This window comes from Bacillus rossius, chromosome 13, assembly GCF_032445375.1.
Source record: "Bacillus rossius redtenbacheri isolate Brsri chromosome 13, Brsri_v3, whole genome shotgun sequence".
NCBI classification, from domain to species: Eukaryota; Metazoa; Arthropoda; class Insecta; order Phasmatodea; family Bacillidae; genus Bacillus; species Bacillus rossius.
Window position 1 is genome coordinate 21,780,449 of NC_086340.1, and position 23,244 is coordinate 21,803,692.

Consider the following 23,244-nt stretch of genomic DNA (forward strand, 5'->3'; position numbering starts at 1 on the left):
TCTTCAGATTAGTCGATGATTTATAACTCAGTTTTTGTTTACACAAATTACAATTAGCAAACTCATTATTTTCCGTGAAAAAATTCCACACAAATGAAGTCTTTTTCGTGCACTTATCCATTCCTTATTTCACTATAAAGATACTAACTACAAAGCATGACAGCCCGCAACAATGTACATGGTGATACACGGCCAGGACGAACTGCAGTGAATGTTGAACTGATTGATACTGGCTGTATCAGGCGGGCATGAGAGTAACAGAGGTAGAGAATTACCGGGCGTGATAAATAATGTATCAGATTCTCCTTCCGGTCGCACGGTCTGCGTACGCGGAGCTTTGTTGCCTCCTGGGACCGTCTGATACAGAAGTATCAGAGACTTGTACCTAGGTACATTACTGTATCAGTATCAGGTTGGGACTGATACCGAAAATTGCTGTCCCAACCCACCTCTAAGATGTACCCGAATTCGGGTACGCGTACCCAAATTTTTATATCTGTACCCGCTACCCTAGAAGATCCGCTCGGTTACGCAAATGTTCCCGAATTTAGGAAAAAGAAGAAATTGATAGTAAAAATAATATTGAACAATATTCACTTGGAATGGAAAACCAGTTAGTCTTTGCCCTGGCCGTAAAGTACTGACATTAAATATCCCTGCCTTTTTGATAACAGCCACGGCTACGCTATATTCGTAATGATCTCTGGAGAATCACAGGTTCAAGTTGTAGCTAATATCAAATAAACAGTAGGGTGGCATCAGGATCAAGGATATCTCTCATTGAATTAGTATCGGTTACACTATTAAAACACAACACAAATTTACGTTGCCATATTTATATCACAGGTAATATTTACTATAAATTTACACAAATCTTTAAATTGAAAATACCACTTTTCGTTTGTAGCTGAAATAGATGTATTAAAAGTTCACTTTATTTCCTCTCCCTCCCTCTCCAATCACCAATGAAGCATTTTTAAAATTATACGCACTTGCCTTAGCAGTAAAGCAAATATTGTTGCATCTATACTATAAAATTTTATGTGGTCACACTATCGTGAGATTTAACAGAACAGTGTATGAGATATTTGCATTGAAGAAGTCAGCAATATTTTGTTTTCATATTTTTTTTGTGTGTGTATGTATTTGAATGACACCCGAACTGAGAACATCTTGTACCCGAAAATACTCGAATGCACATGCGAGTGCACCCAAATTGTATGTACTATGGCTGACAACACTGTGCCGGACGTAACAAAAACAAGCAGTAAAACTGTAAAGTTAACTTCAGTGAATCATATTTCACTGCTTATTGTTGTTCTCATGTTGAAATTGAAGTGCATGGGATGAATGTTGAAATATATTGTGATATAGCGGATGATACATTCTATTAAGAATAATGAAAGTGATTAAAATTTAATTATATATAAACAGTGTGTGATTCATAAATAAGGTCATCGAGAGAGAGGGTTAAAAAAAATGGTTGGGGAGAGTGAGAATATAAAAAAAGGGGGGGGGGGGGCAAAATCCCCGGGGCGTGGTTGTTTAATAATATTTATTTATATTCTATAAAGCAAAAAAAAATGTTAATAAATGTTCGTTATTTTCTGTTAAACCTTTTGAAACGGAAACCGGAAACAACAATTATTACGAGTGTTCATTCTTCTATGCTACCAAAGGACACAGATTGGGACAAGAAGTTCGAGTTGACCAATGTATTCGGACCATCGCCCACACCACGCATGACGTCAGAGGGTCACGTGGGCCAATCAGTGATCAGTGTCCGTCGGACACAATTTATCACATTGCAATTGTAGACGGGCCTTAACCCTCACACCCTTTGATCACAGGTCGCCTTTTGCGTTTGGTCTGCTGTGATACAACTCTATAGTGCTACTCTAGCCGAAGTCGGGGCGTGAACCACGAAATCCCGATATACAGAGTGACTTCAAAAGTGCCGCTCAATTTTACCCACGAGAGCTGGCGCAGTGAACGGTTAACTTTTCTTCCTCACTGACGCATAAAAACTAATTGTGTCTCAAAGGAAAAAAAAAATCACAACACTGTACATTTTGTTTTGTAAATTAAACAGAAATATTCATGTAAAATTTACAGATATTTGTAAATTGGTACATTTTCATGACAACAACTTTATCGCTACAAAATAGTGTTCGCAGTAATACTAGTTTCAGATTATTACCCAGGCAACCGTTCACTGAATAATTTTCCAGTTTTAACTACGCACATTAATAAGCATAATGAAACAACATAAGTCTAATCATCGAATATTCGATTATATTTTAAATGATTAAAAAATAATATATATATATTTAATGAAACATCAATCAAAATATAAAATCATGCGTCAGTTTTCGTAAGAATTACTCAGTGTTATCTCAAAGGACGTATTTCATCTATGCAAAAATACCATAGCTATGTGTTGTACGAAGTTATAATATATTTCTTGTAGTATTACAAACTATTTATTGACAACTGGTTTGAAAAGGAATTTTCGGTAAAAGTACAGAAAGTGATTTTCCATGAATATTGTACTTAAGCGAACGCGTGTTGGCCACATTATCTTAGTGATGATTTGGCATTAAGACACGGAGGACGATCTCCTACACACGTTTTTTAAACTGGAGGAAAATTTTCACGTAAGCTTGGCTTGACGGATAACGAACGCCCTTTCAAATATTTCTTTTAATTTTTTGTAAAGTACCCACTTCTACGTCCATAAGCGGCCTTTTGAGCTAACTCAAAAATGCCTTAATCGAGAAACGAGCCCAGGAACTCTCAATGCTTCAATGTTTTTAAAAGGTTGTGAAATGTATGAAAAAACAAAAGGTGTTACCACCACGTTATTTCAAAGAAATCATTTCACAACAGCGACAAGTTTTGCAGCGGTAGTAAAATTTTGTTTAGTTAAACCACAGAATAAACAATTGGTAACAGAAGCGACAAAATGTTGTTTTATCCTTGGTTAGTGCGTACCAGCAATCTGATGCTCTCGGGGCGTACACGAATGTAAATAAACAATGTTTTCCCATTGAAAGTAAGGGGCGTATGATATAATGAAAAGTTTGTGAGGTAGTAAATACAATAATTCGTCGTAATTTCACAAATATGTTTGAATTCATAGTATTTAGAGTATTCATGCGTGATTCCAATCAACATTATTCTTTTGTATTGGAATAAATAAGCTAGTTCGTGCGCATTCTAGCCTTGTGTTCCGTGATTCAGGGAATTGTGCAGTAAATGCCGAACAAATTTATTTCAGAAAGAATGCATAATTTATGGTGTAACTCGTCGACATGTTATTAAATAATGATTGAAAGCCAGTAGGCGTCTTCTTGTCCATCTCGTTTGCTGGAAAGAATGCGTGATATTTGTGTAACTCTGTGCTTACTGCCATGCAACGTGTCTCGATGCCTTTATTTATTTATGTTTTGCCACAATGCACCTAAGACTACAGCAATCAAAATGTAGAGTGATTTTTGTCTATAATTTAATATGCCATTTATATTAAAAATGCCACACTTAACATACGTGTGATTTATTTTCCTGTAGGCCTAATGTAATATTGTTGAGAGTGAATTTCTTTAAGTCGTTGCTTTTAATTGGCCCCTACGTTATGTAGTTAACACGTATAAAATATGTATTTACATACTTATAATAAAATTTGTAAATGCACATCATATCTAGGTATTTCTAATGTAGGCCTAAATAGCTACCTACTTTTTTTGGCTTGTTAAATAAGTAGAATCTCATTAATACAAATTAATTTAACATTTAAGTTTACTTAACCATTTTCTTATTGACACTAACTGAAAAAACTTTCTTGTCTGTAAATTTTAGCTCTTAATGGGAGGACAACATATCATTATGTCATTTTGTTTAGCTTATTTTGTCCATCTTGTCAGATCTGTGTGTACACGTTTGTACAAATATATTAGACGTCAATACAAAACAAAAAAAAAATCCTTGCATAATCTGAATCAATGTACGCAAATGTGAAGCATACATAATTAAATCATTTACAATGCCAGAATTTACTCGCAATCACTAACTAATACAGTACTTAATTCAAATCCGACTAAACTGCTATCCCAGCATTGGCTAAACGCGCCCCGAAAAGATGGCGACAGAAAAGTAAACAAACGATGAGCGAGTACGCGGGTAAACCCACTTTGTCGCTTCTGTTACCAATTGTTTATTCTGTGGTTAAACACTAACCAGTCTCTTAATGTTCCAACTCAAATACTTATTTGCAATAATAGGTGTTTAAATTCAGCACTTTCAACCATAAGTCGTATACATGTTTTCAACCGTTTTTTTGTGTGTAATATCTAAGTTCTCGGTATACGGCATTTGGTAGGGATAATTACGTGAATGGAACGGAAGCCGCATGGAACGGAAATGTGTAACAACGGAGCTTCCATCTGTGGCGGATTGCACGAACCAGTATTTGTTAATGAATTTTAACAAGATGGGTAGGATTTTAATGAATTTTCTTAATACGAGTCAGGTCTAAATCCGTGGTTTAGTAATTTATCAAGCCTGTTACGCTTTTGATCGGAGCCTTTTCACCATACAGATTAAAATTTCTGTCTGCAAATGGAATGATTTGACTGTCAACGTAACTGCTGCGGCTGCGAATTCCAGCGGCGGTTGCGGTAACTACGTGAGATTAACGTCCAGACATGCAATTGAAAATATTTTTTTTTTACGTTTATTTATCACTCTCGGCGTTGTTTTAAAGACTTGTACGTTAAATTTCGCGCCCGAGTTTCGTATCATAACTGTATTTGCAACATGAGAACACGCGAATTTTCTCGTTACCGAGGTTAGATGTTACACATCTCTGGCGAGTTCTGAAAAATTAGCTCGATTCCCCTCCCCCCCCCCTCCAGCCATTAATCGGTAAGCCGAAGTTTATCGGTGGAATTCTGGCTCATTCTGTATGTGTTAGCCGCCTCAGAACCCTGCTTGAAAATAAGTCAAATTAAAAGTAGAACATGCGCTGACACTTTGAGTCTTCAGCGGCGAGCACAGAAGCGTAATACATAGTGTGATTTCTTACTTGCCTCAAAATGATAAATGGATGGGAACTTCTTCAGGCTGTCCGTATCTTGGAGTCTTAATATCTCCAGTTCTCGAAGTCCGTTAGTAGGTAGCTTTGAAATCGCAGTCTCAGACAGATCCCTGGAAAAATACGTTTAGTTTCCACTGTAAAAATAAAAACTTTTATTGATAAATATAAAAGAGCATTGTTCATTTGTATTGTAATAGTGCAACAAAAAAAAAGGACCAACTCAATTCCAAGTATATGTGTGTATACTTACAGATAATACTAGGTTTTTCGTAAAGTAAGCTCCGTTTGGTCATTAAAAAAATAAACTCGTAAGAAAAAAAATATTATATACAGTTTTAATTCACAACATATCTACTTCACATCTTCACATGATCGCCATTCAGTTCCAAACCCTTTTCGTAACGCTGTAAGTACAGGAGCTTAGTAAACATCTCCGGAAAACGTTTAAAGCAATATCCGTACTCGAGTCGAAAAATGATGGCTTCCTTTTTTTTTTTTTTTGGGAGAAAAATTGTTTCATTTTGGTTGATTTGATGAAACGTGGATCAACAATTACAGCAAAAAAATATTATAAACAAAAAAATACGAGTGTTAACTAGTTTAATTTCCAGGCGGCGAACTTCTGCGCAGAGGGGTTAAAGAAACTGGCGCAGCGTTGCGAACAGTGCTTGGAACTGAATGGCGGTTACGTGAAAAATGCAAAGTAGGTTTGTAGTAAACTAAAACTGCCAATAAAAACTTTTTCTCCCGAGTTAATTTTTTAATGACCAAATGGAGCTTACTTTACGAAGATCCCTGGCAGTGGCGTAGCAGGCGGGTGGCAGGTATGTCCCCGCCAGGGGCGCCGGAACAGGGTGATGGAGGGTGGGGGGGGGGGTTCCGCCGCCGCCGCCGCCGCCGCCGCCGCCGCCGCCGCGACGGTTTCGCGGTTACTGCTTTAATACAAGAGGGAGCGCCATTCTCAAGTCTGGCCAGGGGCGCCAGTCACCTTAGCTACGCCACTGATCCCAGGTATATCTGATTGTTTAATGCTCAGGCGCACATATCAAGTTGTTTTTTTATTTTACTTTATTATTTGTAAATTTATCATGAATATTATTGTTTAGTCACAAATTTTTACATTAATATATATATATTATTGTTTAGTCTGAATTTTACATTAAGATATAAATACATATATATATTAATGTAAATATACATTAAGATATATATACATATATATCTTAATGTAAATATACATATACATATAATACTTAGGGACAATTGTATATGGTGAATTGCGATTAAACCTAAATAACACCGAAACACATGTCACTACACCATGAAACACCGAAATGTAAGTTTATACATCATAAAGCTTCGAAATGGGACTACTATTATGAAATAATTTTAAATAAAAACTTAACTAAAAAAAATGTAATATTTAATGTATATAATTCAATGAATGTAATGTACTCAGTATGAAATTTTCACGAAAATGTATGTACTAAGTATATTGAAAAAAAAATTACTTTTTAAATATTACGATTATTGTTATTAAATACTCATTTTTTTACATTATGACGATGATACATTTTTCATACAAGTACGTGCAAATAAATTTTTGTTCCGAGTGCATCATCTATGAGTCAAAATGACACTTTAGGCGAAATAAGTTATCAAAAACATTTGTGTCATATGTGCTCAATTATATGCTATCTTTATAAATAAAAACAATAACATTGAAATCTTCTGTATTAAAAACGAAATTGGCCAAAAAAATAAAACCATAAAATCTTGTATCTAATATCCGATATTAGTAAAAGTCTCATACAAGTGTTTACGACATTAAAGGGGCTTGACCGTTCGTGTATTTTAATTTAAGATTACGGCAACGTAACGCGTATTGGTGGGTTCAGGAAAACAGGCAAATACGCACGACAATTTTTTTATCACGTTCGCGCAGCGAGTTGAAGTAAACACTCACAAGTCTCGCAAGCTCTGGAGTCCAGCGAAGGCATCGTCTTGAATAACTCTCAGCTGTCTGTTTCCTTTCAGGCTTCTGGAAGGTAAATCACACACGTGACCACGTGTTTGGATAGCGCAGTAAAATAAATACTAAGAAGAAAACACCGTTAAATGAAGACGAATAGCATAAAAAATAAATACTTAATTTTTTAAAGCTATTTTGCTCAGCTAAAATCCGAAGATAAAGACGTTTCAAGGTCAAAGGGACATTTCCGTCAACAACTTTTTTTTTCTGATTTTGATTTGTGACTGATTGCAAGATTTTTTTCATTAAAATAAATAAATTTCCTAAGAGAACAACTAAGGCAGGGCCTACATGTGCCTGATTCGGCCTAGAGACGACTTTTATTTGGAGGTCGCGTGCGTTTCCAACAAAATGGCGGAAAGAAAGTCACAGTTATAACCGACTCATGTTAAATCATTATTATGTAACTTTGTAGTTATGTAACGTCTCTGAAGATGATGGCCTGCCGGACGTGTCTATTTGAAGCCTTCTTCAAGGACAACTAACAACTGGCGTGCTGGCACAGTATTAAAATAGGGCCGTTCACAGCCCAGCTATGATTGGTCGCTGCTGGTGGCTGTGGTTGGAGAAGAGGCCTGGCCTATCAGGAATGAGTCTGCTTATGAGGTGCAGCATAGCCTCGGATGTGAATTGGACACGTTTAAAGGCTGCTGCACAAGTAGACTCATGTGCCGCGACAGAACATCAGGCCTTAAGGTGTTGATCGCCCTTGAATATAGTTGAAACATGACATACTGCCGAAACGTCGGAAACACCACTATCATCATCATCACCATCATCATCACGGCAGTGGTATCAACCCAGAAACCAAAAAGTTGTTAGTGACCATAGCCACGCAAGCCACGAACTTGTGCGACACTCATGAATTTATTTAACTTGAACATAGGCGCAAATCAGTTAATAGAAAATGACCAGCAGTGACATATAAACATGCAAAGAAATATTCAAAAATATCTCTAGGATGGTTTTATATTTACCTTCTATCGTTCTTTTAGTTGTATTTGTTTAGAAGACATGTAATCTATTGAGGAGATTAGGTCCCGTCATTTTGGATTTTTCCAATTTTTTTTATATAATTATAATTTTGTACATTTTATCCCAAATTTTGGCATGTCAAGGCATAAATCATGTCTCCCAAATATTCTTTACCTTGTTGCAACGATATATTTACTAAAAGGCTCTAGTCTGTAAGCTCGGCGAGGAAATAACATATTATTTTACGCGGGCGACTATAACTGTCATGATAATCACACCAGTTCACAAGTGTTGAGTTCACAAGTAGCCAAAGTTAAGACGTATGCCATGTCAACCTCCCCCCCTCCCCCCCCCCCCGCCAAAAAAAGAAGCTTTATTGCAAGCGGTATAAAATATGTGAAATCGCAAGATGGTGAAGCCTAATCCCAGGTAAGGTGCAATTTTAAGCCACCGCGCCACATTCCAGAAAAGTTCAGTACAGGTAAGTTCTTGTCAAACTGCATTGTATTTACTGTATTTACTCAGTCACTCATTCTTTTCACACATGTTTCACGGGACTTCTTTTTAAAAGACTGATCCTGTTTGTATACTTCACATGAAATTTATGTATAATTATAATGTTGATTAGATACTGATCATGTCATATAATGGTTATGTTAAACGAATGAGAATTAAGTGGTTTCCATAATACATCTTTCAAACTGAGTCTCATGAATCCAACTCTTGATATACTTAATTGACAATATGAGTTACTTAAATTTTCTTTATTTTAGTCGCCCTACACGAGCCCCATATCTCATCACTTGGTTACTGCATGTTTTAGGCTTATAGTCGTTCGCCTTGCATTGATTGTTTGATGACAGGGCGGTAATAATATATTGTTACGAACGCAGACAGGACCGCGACGCGCGGCCAGGTTCGGAACTGGCTGGCGGCCCCGCACGGACACTGACGTCACGCGCCGTCCGCTGACGTCACGGCATGCCACGCGTGCCTGGCCGGATTGCGAGGATCCTCGCTACCCCCCTTCCCTTCCCCTCCCAACGCACCGTCCCGCCACACGGCATTCCTGTTACTGGCCTGGGAATTCAGAGGGTTTCCCGAGGCCGCCGCGCAGAGTGGTGCGAATAAACACCGCCTTTCTGGACTTTTCTGGGCGTCGGGTCGGCCCAAGGTGACGCGACACTTTCAACTCCCCCCCCCCCCATGACGGTTATAGAAAGACCATTAAGAGTATAAAAGAAGCGACGTCGGCCTCCGCGAGAGTTCCATCCGCACAGAGTTTAATAATTAAATTCTAAGCAGAGAAAAACTGTGCAAATAATTGGCCAGAGCCAATCTCCTTCCACAACTAACGAAGCACCGACTTCCTCACAGCTAAGCCGTAACATCAATTTAAAGCCAAACACTAATTAATTAATTCATTAATTAATTAATCAATTAAACCACCTACTCATTGTATTATATTTTTGGAGACCAGGACTGCATTCCCCGATCACCGACTAGCTTGCTAATAACACTTTCGGCTTAATGCTTAAAATCACCCAATAAATAAATTAAGACCCACAATTATTCAAAATTTCCGACCGTTTCAGGGCAAATGTGCAGGGGGGTAATCCTGCGCTCGACCTCATCCTCAGTGGGCAGAGGGGGGTAGATAATCAAAAGGACACCTGGGGGAAAGGTGGCAACATTTTTCCCCTGACAATACATCAGCTGGGAATGCGCAAGCTACCCTGAAACACAACTGAAAGACGAGGGGGGAGGGGAAGGGAGGGGCTATCCCTCTCATTCCTCCCATCCAAATAAAGATGACAAATTGGGAGGACAAGAGCCCTGCCGGGCTTGTACCTCCCCCGCGCTGAGGGGCTTCGCCTCAGTGATGAAAAACCGGCGGCCGCGATAGTTCCGAGCGAAGAGCGGAGCAGCGGAGATAGTCTCCCCCTCGGGGAGTGATACCGGCGATACCCGTGCGATCAGCGAGAGGCGAAGAGGGCAAGCCCTGGCTGAGCGGACCGGACCTATCGGGAGGCGATACCTGCAGGAAGGCCTGGCGAGCGATAGTTGAGGACTGCACTGCGGCGCGGTGTGGGTGAGTGTGCGAAGGAAGCGGACAGAGGCGGACAGAAGAGCGAGCCACTGTCGAGCCAAAGCTCCAGTGGGAAGTGTCAGTGTTTCAATGATCTGCGTAAGACTAATTGTTGTGGACAGAGATCTTGAGTGCAGTAATTATTTATGATGTAGACATTAGTAATAAATAAAGTTGAACCAATTAATTGGACTATACCTCAGGAACCCATATTTATCCCTTCATTATTCTCGTAACCAGGGGCGCAACAACAGGGGGGGGGCAAGGGTATTTTGCCCCCCTCTGAAACCTTGAAGTGGGGGCAAACGGGGGCAAAGAAAGTGCTGTGTAATCAATTTTTAGATAATTTAACTGCTTAAATAGCACCATTTTCCACCTTGAAATTCAAATTTTTTCTGGGGGAGCCGCTTCAATAGGGGGGATCGATGATTCTTTATAAAAAGGTATATTGCCCCCCTTTGGAAATTTAGTTGTTGCGCCCCTGCTCGTGACAATATATATATCCGGCTAATACTCTGGAGGCTGTGGATACAATGCCGGCCGTGTGTGCTCTGGCGTACTTCAGGCGAATGCTTGTGCAGTCCCTTGACGTATAAACCGGCAAAAAATACTTACTAGGATCAAACAAAGAGTCAGGAGATCAGACCAGGCGTGCTTTCTGCAGCAGTGAGAGCCACAAGCAGCGCCTCCTAGACAGACTGTTGGAACAGGGGGCAGGTTACAACGTGCCTTGCAAACAGAAACAGGGCGCAGGCGGCCTCTATGGAAGTAGCCCCGTGGTTTGTGTCACGGCAACTACAGAACACCGCACAGTCCGTGGGAACTGGACGTAGATCCGTTCTGTTCTCCGAAGAGTCGCGCTTTTCAGCTTGAAACCTGATAGTCGACGTGTTGTTATCTGGAGGGAACGTGGAACACGAAACAACCAAGCAAGGATCTGGTGTGAATCCTCTTAATTATTTTTTTTTTACCCAGAATAATTTGTGTTCATTTCCGACCAATTTTTGTCTGTTCCCTTAAATTTTTTGTCCGATCTTCTAATATCCTTTGTCCATACCCTAAAATTTTTTCTGAACCCTAATTATTTATGTACGATATCTAATTATTTTTATATGATCCCTAAATAATTATTTTCTGATCCCCTAATATATCTGTCTGATCCGCTTATTATTTTTGACTGATTGTCTAATTATTTCGACACCTAATTACTTCCTCGAACGCCCTGCCTTTACGACTCTGACAAGTCAAGTGCATGTAACGAATTTTCGCAGAAGCTATCGTATTTACTTACAGTTTGGCTATTTCAGCGTCAATAAATGCGTGGTTTTCAACTTCCTCTATCACGTTGTAGTTCAGCAGGCTGGAACAGAGGATAAATTGTAACCAAATAATGTTTTACATATAAATGATGAAAAAAAAAATATTCAAGAATTTTTTCTAGGTTGAAGTATTATACGTAAAATAAAACTGTCAATATTTAAGTTATGAAGTAGTGTAAATCAAAACATTTAAACTGTAAAATAGTTTTAAACTTAGAATGTGATAGTGAGTACACCAGCGCTCACCTACTCAACGGCCTAATAAATTTAAACTAAATCAAAATTTGTGAACTATTATTATGAATTTCTATGGGTGAGAGCCATGATTGTACTGATAAAATGCTCAGTTGCTTGTTCTTATATACCACCAAAAACCAGAATGGCATTTATAAATAAGGTAGGTAAAGTGGTCGATGCTAAAAAGTCCATTCAAAGTAAACTTGGGTCAGCCAATTACTTTTTAAATGTTGAATACCCTTGGTCTAGACTATAAAAAACTTACTATTTATAAAATTATTTTTTACGATGTATTAATTTAAAATTTATTATTATTTAGTAGCTCTCTAGTATGCTCGAATTTAACCAACATTATTTATAAACGACGAACATATTAAAGCACGTGTGATGGCTACATATTCGCTGATGCAATATTGAAAGCTAATTATTTAAATACATAGAGAACAGGTTGAGTGAAGTCCGTGTTACTTACAACTGCTCGGAGCGCACCTTAACGGACTGCCTAGGCACCTTCTTAATCTTGTTGTTTTCCAGATCTCTGAAAAAGATAATCAAAGTTTTGGGTTGATGTCGGAACTTGTAACCTTAAAACGCCTGATTATACAAAAATAGCTAAAATTGAGCCAGTTATATATATATATATATATCTTTTGATTTTGAAGATACGGCTATACAGTAAAAAATAGTACCGTTTATGGTTTATTTAGAGTATTTTAGTAGTTTAATTCACACTACTTTACAAACAATGGATGAAAAACGTTTTAAAGCTATTACGTGATGGAATATACGATTAAACTCACATTTCCTGGAACATTTTTTTTTTTGTAAATTTGGTCTACTTTTCGGCTTTTTTTTTAAAAATGAGTTGACCATATTATATTTATATTTTATATTTTTTAAAGAAACTACTTTTTGAGTTAACTACTATTTACCACCAACATCATGTGTAATGGAAAGTTTAACCAATAACCCAAGTTAACACGTATTTAATAAAAAAAATTCTAAAGTACTCTTTTCACCCTAAATACCAGTTTAAAATTTGTCAAAATGTTTGTTTCTTAAAAAAAAAAGAAATATTGAACGGCGGGTTACTCACTTGACCTTATCGTTAATTATTTTGCCACTACCCATATAGTTGTCTACGACATTGTTTTCTGGAGTGATGACAGAAGAAATTTGAGCAAGCAACAAATTTCTTAGCATTGCTAAGTTTTCCCATTTGAACCTTCGGGTGTTTCGGAAATATGAATACAATTTTCTTTAAGCTATTTATGACCCAAGAATATGAACATTGAAAAAAGACAACCAGGGTACCATTTAAAAACGTAAGTCTCAGTTTATAAACTGCGCAAGAAACGCAAGAGCGCAAGGACGCAACACGTAATGCAACAAAACTACGGTAGTTTATAAAAACACGCAAGTCGCAAGACATCGCCAACACTACAACTAGAAACTGTTCAACCATAGAAAAATATTTCATTTAAAAAAAAGGTAAAAAATTAATTTTTTTAAAGCTTCATTAACTTTTACTGTGCGATAGTTTTTTTAATTAGTTAAAAAATGATGGATTCGATAAAAGGACCATCGTAGCCGTACGCATCGTAATCGTACGCATGGCGACTGAATCTTTATGATTTTTCGAATAACCACACTTCAAATACAAAAGGCAGAGCTGAATGCCGAAACAAAAGAAGTTGAAAGTTTTTCCGATGCTCGTCAGAAAAAAAAAACTTAGCGGGTGAAATAAACTAAGTCCACTTCCGCCATATGCGACTCCAGGTAAAGAAGGTAGTTTTAGTGCTAAAACAGCACGTAAAACGTTAGACGAAAGCCAATCACGACGAGCTTAACGGCGCCAGAATCACCCGTTCATTCATTGGTGGTTTATTTAGACCACGAACACACATGACGGCGTACTATTTAATTGTTAACTGGCAAAAGTCAGCATATCAGCCATTATTACGTATTCAATATTTATATTGTTAGCAAATTACGTAGATACCTAAACCAAACGTAACATTAAAAAATGTGTTTTTTTTTCCTTTCTGACTGTACAAGATAATTTAACTCATAATATGCTGATTTCTTGACTTTAAATCCAAAGACGTTTAAAATAGTTACGGCAGAATTAATTTAGTGTTTAATTTATTGTGATATTTAAAACAGTTCCACAGATAATAAATAATAATTATACATCAAAAATTGGTTTATGTAAAGCATTACTGCGTAGAGTTATCATTTCGGTGCATAAAGGTAGTGTATTTGCGTTACTTTAAAATAGTTTCATTCATGTATAACTTGACACACATGCACGTATACAAATAGTAAAATCTTTATTAGTGATGGGTCTAATCTCAATTTTATCGAATCCGAATCCCGGATTCGAATCCCAAAAAGCATCTCGAATGTACTCCTTGAATCCGAATCTAGGCCTCAAGGGTCAAAAATAAAATAATGTACAAGAAATGAAAAAAAATATTAACTATGGTTTTGTAAAAAATAAACCTTTGAAAAGTTTATTTTTCAAATTACGTTTCCCAAATAATTACATATAATAATTTTATTAAATAATTACATATTAAAAGTACACTATCTTGGGGAATGGTAACAGGTTAGGTGTGAAGAACAAAATTAACCTAGTAAACGTCAGAGGTTATTAGTGTTGAACTTCTTAATTTACTTTATTTACTATAATATTTTTCTTCGGTTATTTTCCCGACTATTGAATCCTTCGAATACCAAGTATCTCATGGTATTTGAGGAGTTGATTGGCCCATCCCTAATTAATATACTTATTGTTAACGTCATTAAAATAATATCTTGATTGCAATTGCAACTAAGTGTACATATTCGTAAACAGTAACTTTCCGTTTTTTCAATGTGAATGACCTGTGTGAACAATCTTGCACTGTTAACAATCACAGTAAATTTACAGATTCTGTAACGAATAATTCACCTCAAACAAACGAAGAGTGCTTCGTAATTTAATATAACCGAATCTTCGTAGAAACTACGTCGTATTTTAACTTCTAATTATTTTTTTCTTTCGGTATAAACAGGGTAAACGCTATCGTGGAAAAAAAAAATAATTGTGTGTTTGCGTGAGTCCTCACCAGTTTTTGAATGTTTTTCTTCTGTAAAATATTATTTTAGTACGTAGATTCAAATTCACAGTAAGTGAACTTTGTACCCGTAAATTTACGAATATTTGATTTGTAACCAGCGTTCTTCATAAATTTGAGGTGAAAAATTCTTAACAGCGTGACTACGTGAAGTCTCAAACGCTAGTGGTTTAATAAGATCGGTTATGTACTCACACCATGTGTAGTATGGAGCTGGCGTGCATCTTTCTGATGAGGGGTATGTTCTCCAAACCCGTGTTGACAATCCGGCTGGCAAAAAAAAAAGTGAGTGAGTCTTCCAGCACTCGTCAGTGATATGTAGAGACTGGAAAAAAATTCGCGGGATCAATGACCTCTAGGATAGACTTCACGATCCTCTATGAACTAGAACAAATTGCACCTGTTCATTGGATAATGACTCGGTAACACGTGTTACCTGGGATGCTTGTGATTTGATACTTCTTTTGTTGAAGGTTTTTCACTGGCTTAAGAGTCCTTCAGGTAAACGGTGTTCCAATCACTGACTCACAATGAAGGTGAACGAGTTTGGAGTCTAGCCTACCGCGAATTTTTCCGGTCTCTAGTGATGTGTAAACATCCAACCTCGGTAACGAGCGAACTCACGTGTTTCCGTGTTGTTCATGTTGCAAACGAACTCACAATACACGGAACTCGGGACACGGAATTTAACGTATAATTCTTTGAAACAATTCCGAGCGTTTTAAATGAACAGATAAATAAAATAGAAGCTTTTCCAAATACCAAAAATGTCTGGATGCGAATCACACACTTACTTTCTGCGCCCGCCGCTAGAATTCGCTGCCCGAGTCGTAAACGTTGCGTAAACTGGCGTGAATCTTGGGTTTCCCGAATAAAATGGGCACAGGTAGTTTTAAAAATTCAGCCAGGTATTTTACATCTGCATAACAAATAGAAAGCTGTTAAAAATGTTTTATTTTTTTATTTTTTGAAGTGGAAATTCTGTACAGCTATGTAGGGCAAGTCGAAGTCAGTAGGGACATGCAGACCAGCTGATTGTTAAAACACTGAAGCATCGTCTTGTGACTCGAGATTATTTGAGTTTGATTTAAGCTGCATGTCCATTGTAGGGGCGCGACTCACAGTCATTCAGAGCGGAAACAAACACGTCCTGAATGGCCCGGACGACCGCCAATCACAAGGATGAATCCGCTGGGGTGGGCATACCTTATGTCAGACAAACGATAGCTCAGATTTTTTTCTCTCGCGTAAAATACCTGCCCCTACTAATTAAATTGGAACAAAAAGTGCAACTCCGAGGAATGTGGCAATCGATTATTGTAGAAAGGGAAGAGGAGGGAGAAAACGAATAAAATAGAGAGCCAGACAACTGTAAGATTCTTTCTTAGCATTATTTTCGTTGCCTTGTTCTTGACAGTAGTGGACCTTCGGTGTGAACCTTTCATTATATCTACTGTATTGTTTAGTTTCACCGTTCGAGTGAATTATTGAATTAAAGTGTACTTTTAAAGTGTGACGTTTCACTTCAAACGAACGTGGCCCCAACCCCAACACAACAAAACCACAAAAAACAACAACACAAAATAACATTAAAACAACACAAAAAATAATAATAAACACACAACACCAAAACACAACCAAAACACACACAACACCATAAAAACCAAAAAACACACTTCAAAACACAACCAAAACACACACAACACCAAAACAACCAATACACACAACAAACAACCAAAACACACAACAAACACAGAACTAAAACACACACACACTTTTTTTTTTTTACTTTTGAAAGGTTGTCTACACGTCTCTACTAAAAAGAGACCGTCAGAGACAGCGACAAGCAACGACACGAATAAGTGGTGTTGGGGAAGGAATGCGCCATTCCTGTACACAGACGGAAAATTTTATTGGCGGCCACAAAAATTTATACATATATTAGTACACAACCAACAAAATATTGTTACGAACGTGAGCAAGGCCGTGACACGTGCAGGTGCAGAGCTGGCTGGCGACTGCCGCAATATATGCGCCGCGCGCGCCTGGACGATTACAAGGATTGTCGCTTTCCCCCCTCCTTCCCACCACTCTCAGCGCGGCGTCCTGCCTTTGACACGTAACTGACACCGGACAGAGCTGCGGAGTTACGCGAGCCGCCGACACGTGTTTTCGAGAGATTTGTGCCGTCGGGTCGGCACGGAATGACGCGACTGGCCCTGGCCGCGCTCGTGAGTTCTGGAAATTGCGGCTGATATATAAAACGAGGACGGCGGCCTCGGGATAGAGCTGAGCTGAGTCAGAGTTCAGGCGGAAGCTTTCCCGCGGTGGAGTTTCCGGGGCGATAGTGCCGCGGGTGCGGCAGAGTGGCGAAGTCCTTGGACGAGGGTTCCAGGGCAGGGAGCGAGTGAGTGAGTGGAGTCGGGAGTTCTCCCGCGGCGGAGTTTCCGGGCGATAGAGCGGCGAAGTCCCTGGACGAAGGTTCCAGGGCAGATAGTTCAGTTCCGGGCGATAGTGTCGCGGACGCGGCGGGGTCCCGAGCGAAGTTCCGAGCGAGGCGTCGAGCGGATCCTCGGCGAAGGGCAAGTGCGTCGGCGGCGGCGGAGTGCGGCGACCGAGAGTCCCACGACGTAGATCCACGAGGGGTGCTGCGGCGAGAGTTGCGCCAGAGGTGCGGCCCAGCGAGGTGTGTGGATTGTAAGAAACGAGTGACTGGGGAAGCAACATTATTTTTAAGGGCAATTGATTATTTGCCATTTTAGAAGATTATTTGTAAGTGACATAAGTAGTGGCCATCAATAAAACTGTGTAGTGTGTAGTAAAAATTTTTAATTGTGCTATCCTTTACGAACCCGGTAAATCGTAACAATATTTTGTTCTGACAACATAATAATATTTTGGTTTCTTTACCATGGTCGTATCCACGAGGGGAAAATAGGGTATAATTTGCTCCCTTCTGAAGTGCAAGTGCTAGCTAGAGAAAATTTGTAACTAGTACTTACAAACTAATGTTCAAATAAATATTTTTAAAAGCTGAGATTCTTCCCTTTTTGTTGTGGTTTACTATTGTATGGCCCCATGCTTCTCCCACATGAAAGCGGCTGAATTCCGGATAGTGCCATCCCCTCCCCGTTTTGGGTCCCAATAAATTATCTTCCTTTCTTTTGGAGCGGTATACGCCCTTGATACACGTAGTCTTGGCTTAATTTATATTCATCTGCCAACTTACCGCTTTTATTTGGCAACAGCCTTGAATGCAAATGTTTTTACACTATAATTACCATTTTAATTGTATCACGGGTTATTTGACACGCTATGAAAAGGGACTAGAAAAATTCGCGGTTTCAGTGCCATCTAGGCTGGACTCAACAATCCCCTACTTACTCGGGCAAACACCCACCTGCCCATTGGCTACTGACTCGTGACGCCTGTCAACTGGGTTGCTTGTGATTCGATCAGGGACCGGAAAGTTACTTTTAAAAAATAAATATAGTTTAAAAAACTAAAGAAACATGCTTTTAAAGATTATCAAACTAAAAAGTAAAAAAAAAAAATTAAAATTTAATTTATGACAATAGTATATAAGCAATACTAGTATAAATGAGAAAAAAGCTTGAGGCGCTTTGTGCCATATTTTTTGTATATTAAGCGCCCCATGCTTTTTTCTCATTTATACTAGTATTGCTTATATACTATTGTCATAAATTAAATTTTAAAATTATTTTTTACTTTTTAGTTTGATAATCTTTAAAAGCATGTTTCTTTAGTTTTTTAAACTATATTTATTTTTAACTTTTTAGTTTGATATTCTTAAAAAACATGTTTTTTTAGTTTTTTGAACTATATTTATTTTTAACTTTTTAGTTTGATATTCTTTAAAAGCATGTTTTTTAGTTTTTTAAACTATATTTATGTATAATTATCATAGGGAAATGAGTTACCGACACTACCTATTACCATCTGAGATAACTATTTGGAGTTGCAACGTCACAAAGAAATGGTAAAGTCTCTCCAAATAATTTACAGTTAGATGTATGGATATAATCTTAGAATTTACCGGAAAAAAAAAATTTTTTTTCGGCGTAGCCGGGAGTACTACCCACGATCGCTGAATCCGAAAGCTGACGTCATAGAAGTCGCGCGCCTTAGACCGCTCGGCTAACGAACGTAATGAAATTGGTGGGACATTTTACAGTGATGAGCCACTCACTCTTAGTCGAAAGATTTACAGACGGACAGACAAACAAACATACAGGTGAAGCTAATATAAAGCATGTAAAAAGTAACTCAGTTACAGTTACAAATACTCCATTGGAAATGTAACCCTGTTACAACTACAAGTAACACTACTGAAAATAAACCAGTTACAGTTACAGTTCTGAGAAAAGTAACTGTAAGTTACTTTAGCAGTTACTTTGTGAAAAACTAAAAATGTGATACGTAATATTGTTATAATTAAAAGCTAATAAAACATATTGTGTTTAGTAAATATATATGTTTATTTAAACTGAAAAAATTTAAATAGGTCTTAAATTACATTGAGTACCTAATTAATTCACACTACAAAATTGTTCGCAGAACCACACAACAAGCACTTCACAATAAGGTTATTTTTATCACTCGAACGAGTGAAAAAAAAAAAAAAAAAACAAAGGCTACGGCAACGAAAATTCTGGACTGCTTTCTCGGCTTTTCGCTTCATTAGATTCTGGCATTGCTTTCGCGCATGTGCACAGGTAGGTTAATTAATTAAACAGCACAGCAGTAAACCAGCATGTCGCAAATATTAAATAAATGACAATCAAAATACGAGCGCAGGCTCGCCAACAGCAGTTTTACAAGTACAAGCAATATCATCGCAAATAATTTATGCTTGTCGGGATTTTCGTTCTGGGATTGAAAAAATCAACAAATCTTTCGTTCAATAAGAAATATATTTAAAAAATGTAACGCAAGAAGTAACGACAATCATTGTTACTTTAAGGCAGAAAAATGTAATTCAGTTACAGTTACAGTTACTGAAAACTTAATATATTGCGTTACCACGATCGTTACCATAAAAAGTAACTGTTATAAATAACGTCGTTACTAGTAGCGCGTTACTTCCAGTCCCTGGATTCGATACTTCCTTTATTGAGGGGTTATTCACCGGCTGAGAGTCAGTTACAAAGGCAGCAAGAAGGTGAACGTGTTTTGTATTTCAATTGTCGTGAAATTAATCCGCGAACTTTTAACGGTCTTATATCAGTGAATGACCACAAGCCAGTGGCAGACGCCCAGGAAAACATCTGAACGAATCACGTGCCACGGGGAGACTTGGAGGAGATGAGGCAGCAGCCAATGAACACTTAGCTGTAGAACTTCATTGCGAGCACGTCTGTGGCAACAGAAAATAAAGTGAATTTTGCAGGTGTTTACTCATTGGCGGGAGAAAAAATGTTTTCTGTCTCTAGAAAGTTTTTTTTTTCAGTGACTATAAAATTATTTAGTTGTCACTTAAAAATATTTCGTAGGGTAGTGCACTTTTCGTCTCGTTCCTATGAGTCATCGTCTCGACTTACCCTACCAGCTGCTTATGAGTTCAGTTCAAATCCCTTTAAGAATTTTATTAATGATGTTGGATAGCTTTAAATTTTGAGGATACCAACATTTTTTGATAGGTTTTACACCAAAAAAAATTAAGCAACTTTAATTTAGTTCATAATTTTGAATGCTTTTTTTAATAAATGACCCTGCTTTTTAATAATTAAAGTATAAAAATCTACTTTTTTAAAATTTAATTTTTGAAAGTACTTTTCATCCCATTGTCGTGGATTATAGGCTCTTTTTCCTTCTCTTACACGCACACACACGCATACACACACCATATGTATATATGTATATATACATATATACATATACTAGCTGATGTAACCGCTTCGCTGCGGCAGTCTACAGGCAGGACACGACCGCAGTGCTCATTATACATTCTCCTTCTCGTGGGTACGCCACTGCGGTTACCATGGATGCGCAAAAAGGCATCAACAATGCAAAAGCCAGTTTGCCACGGTGACGAAGAAAGCACCATCCAAGCAATGGCGAAATTTCACCAAGACTAATAATTAAATTCTGCTTCAACGGGTGGTTTTATCGTAAGTTTCGCCCCGACAGTGACATTCCTCGTGTTTCGAAGGTCAACAGTGCAAAATTATCGAGATCGGAGGAAAAAAGTGAAGATATGCATAAGAAACAAAAACAAACGGAAACTCTGCTTTATATGTATGTAAGTGTAAGAATAAGTTGTATACAGCTATAAAAATCACAGTTTGTTGTAAGTAAATATTATGAATAAGCATGGCTCAAATCTGTAGGATTTGCAAGGGTGGCCCGTTGAAATTCGTTGGCCCCCCCGGGGGGGGGGGGGGGGGAAGGGAGAATTTTGTTTGGGCGTGGCTTTTAACCAACACAAGTAATCTCTCTGGAAAGGGTGCTTGTATAATGAGTTGCTGCAAGAATCAGAAAAACTTTAAAATATAGGTACAGAAAGTTTCCCCGGTGTGAAACATAGTTTCGCGACGTTTTACGTTCATCCACCCTTGTTTCACAGTCAAGCTTTTTGCAAGCGCGCAAGCGAGTCTCCCGAACAGGGGCTTCTTAATCCCCGCGGGTGGGTTTGGGGGAGGACGGGGGCTGGCCAGCCCTCTCCCCGGGATCTACGCCCTTGACTGACGTAACTGAAAATCTTACTGACCCGCGGGGAGCAACGTGACATCGGGGACTGCAAGTGGTGACGTGCATGCTCTAGATGGCCGGGCCCCGGCGGGCAGCCCCGAGCGACACTGACGGGTCGTTACCACAACGCCGAAATACCACAACGCCGAAATACCATAACGCCGAATGTCGAAATTGACCACCACGCCGACAGCTAGAAAACTGCAGTGTACCACAACGCCGAAATAACAACTGAATGAATTTGTGTGTGTTTCTTGAATGTACCTTAACGCCGAAATACCAATATCAAACCTAACCCAACCTAACCTAACTTAACCAAGCCTATCCTAGCCTAGCCTAACCTAGCCTACCCTAACCTAGTCTAACCTAAATTAACCTTTGTGGCAGTCCTGCAATGACATTTTTCGGTGTTAGTGTATTTCGGCGTTGTGGTAATTCGGCGTTGTGGTACACAGCAGTTTTCTAGCTGTCGGCGTTGTGGTCAATTTGGCATTTCGGCGTTGTGGTGCGTCCCCGACACTAACACTAACACTAACACTAACTGATGTGCTTACAGGCTGCGTAGTGCGGGCAGTTGCAGGTCGAACACGTGGTTTCCGATGCGCCGCAGCGAAGGAGCGTGGCTGATGTACCTGGAAGCAACATTTAAAATGTGTCAGATTCAGGCACAGCGGAACAAACACACGCGCTCTTACCAGTTACCAACGCCATGATCCGTAGTTTTGCAGACATCATTTGTTTACCATCAATTACTCAGCAGGGTGGAAAATATCCGTCTGCAACGTTTCAAATGAAAACTCTAAACTTTCTAATAAATGCGATGGCAAATTTTCTTCATCAACATTTATTTGAATTATTTTCTCTCCTCTGTGAGGGTTGAGCCTGTGTATACTCAACTACGTGTTTATGTGTCCCGGCTGGATAAATTATTAACAGTCATTATTTACGTCTCTGACATGCGAAAAAGGGACGAGAAGAAAATAAACATAAAAAGAAATTGAATAAAATCTAGTGTGATGTATATTGCGTTGATTGCTGCAAAACTACAGATGCTACGTGTTATTATGATGTATCAAGCTAAACTGTTTGACAGGCCTGAAATAAAGAAACAACTTATCCTCATACAATGTATTCGTTACGTTAACTATTAAGGCCTTCAAATGACAGTTTCAATATTTCCTTCATAAAGTTATTTATATTTAAGCACACTTTGTATTTTTATTATTGTATTAGGACGTCAGACATTAGGATCTGATTGTAGCAACACCAGAGTCAATGTTTACGGTCCTGGGTTGGACAATAACAGCAAGCTGTGATACTGTGATGCCAATACGATGATTCACTACACTAGAAGTGCAGACTCTCAGGCAATCAGCGCCTCAGGACCTCCAGGTCATAAGAGCAGCCTGGTGCAGGGCCGGATTTACTTCCTGTGGGCCCCTAGGCTGAGTCTGTGGTGCGGGCCCTCTCTAAGGGGAAAGGAAGGGGGGGTATATTGAGTATCCCCTTCCAGTGAAACAGTGGGTGCCTCTTGCCTGGGTCTGGGTGGGTAGTTTATTTTAATTGACCTACAAAACTCATATTTTTGATCAATTTTCTATTTTGAAAAAAAAAAAAAAGTTTATTATTAAACTAGACAATTTAACCAAACAGTATTTAGAGGT

At 38.5% G+C, this 23,244-nt stretch overlaps 1 protein-coding gene across 1 annotated transcript in view; it reads right to left on the reverse strand.

The window, feature by feature from the left end:
- Positions 1-22,291, reverse strand: part of LOC134538607 (lutropin-choriogonadotropic hormone receptor-like) — a 38,559-nt gene extending 16,268 nt beyond the window's left edge. Inside the window, exons 1-7 of the mRNA XM_063380037.1 lie at positions 22,287-22,291; positions 22,135-22,212; positions 15,065-15,139; positions 12,220-12,285; positions 11,483-11,551; positions 7,062-7,136; positions 5,088-5,205 (exon numbers count right to left, since the gene is read on the reverse strand). Coding sequence (XP_063236107.1) covers positions 5,088-5,205; positions 7,062-7,136; positions 11,483-11,551; positions 12,220-12,285; positions 15,065-15,139; positions 22,135-22,212; positions 22,287-22,291 — 486 coding nt within the window. The remainder of the gene's footprint in view (positions 1-5,087; positions 5,206-7,061; positions 7,137-11,482; positions 11,552-12,219; positions 12,286-15,064; positions 15,140-22,134; positions 22,213-22,286) is intronic.
- Between the last annotated feature and the right edge of the window lie 953 nt (positions 22,292-23,244).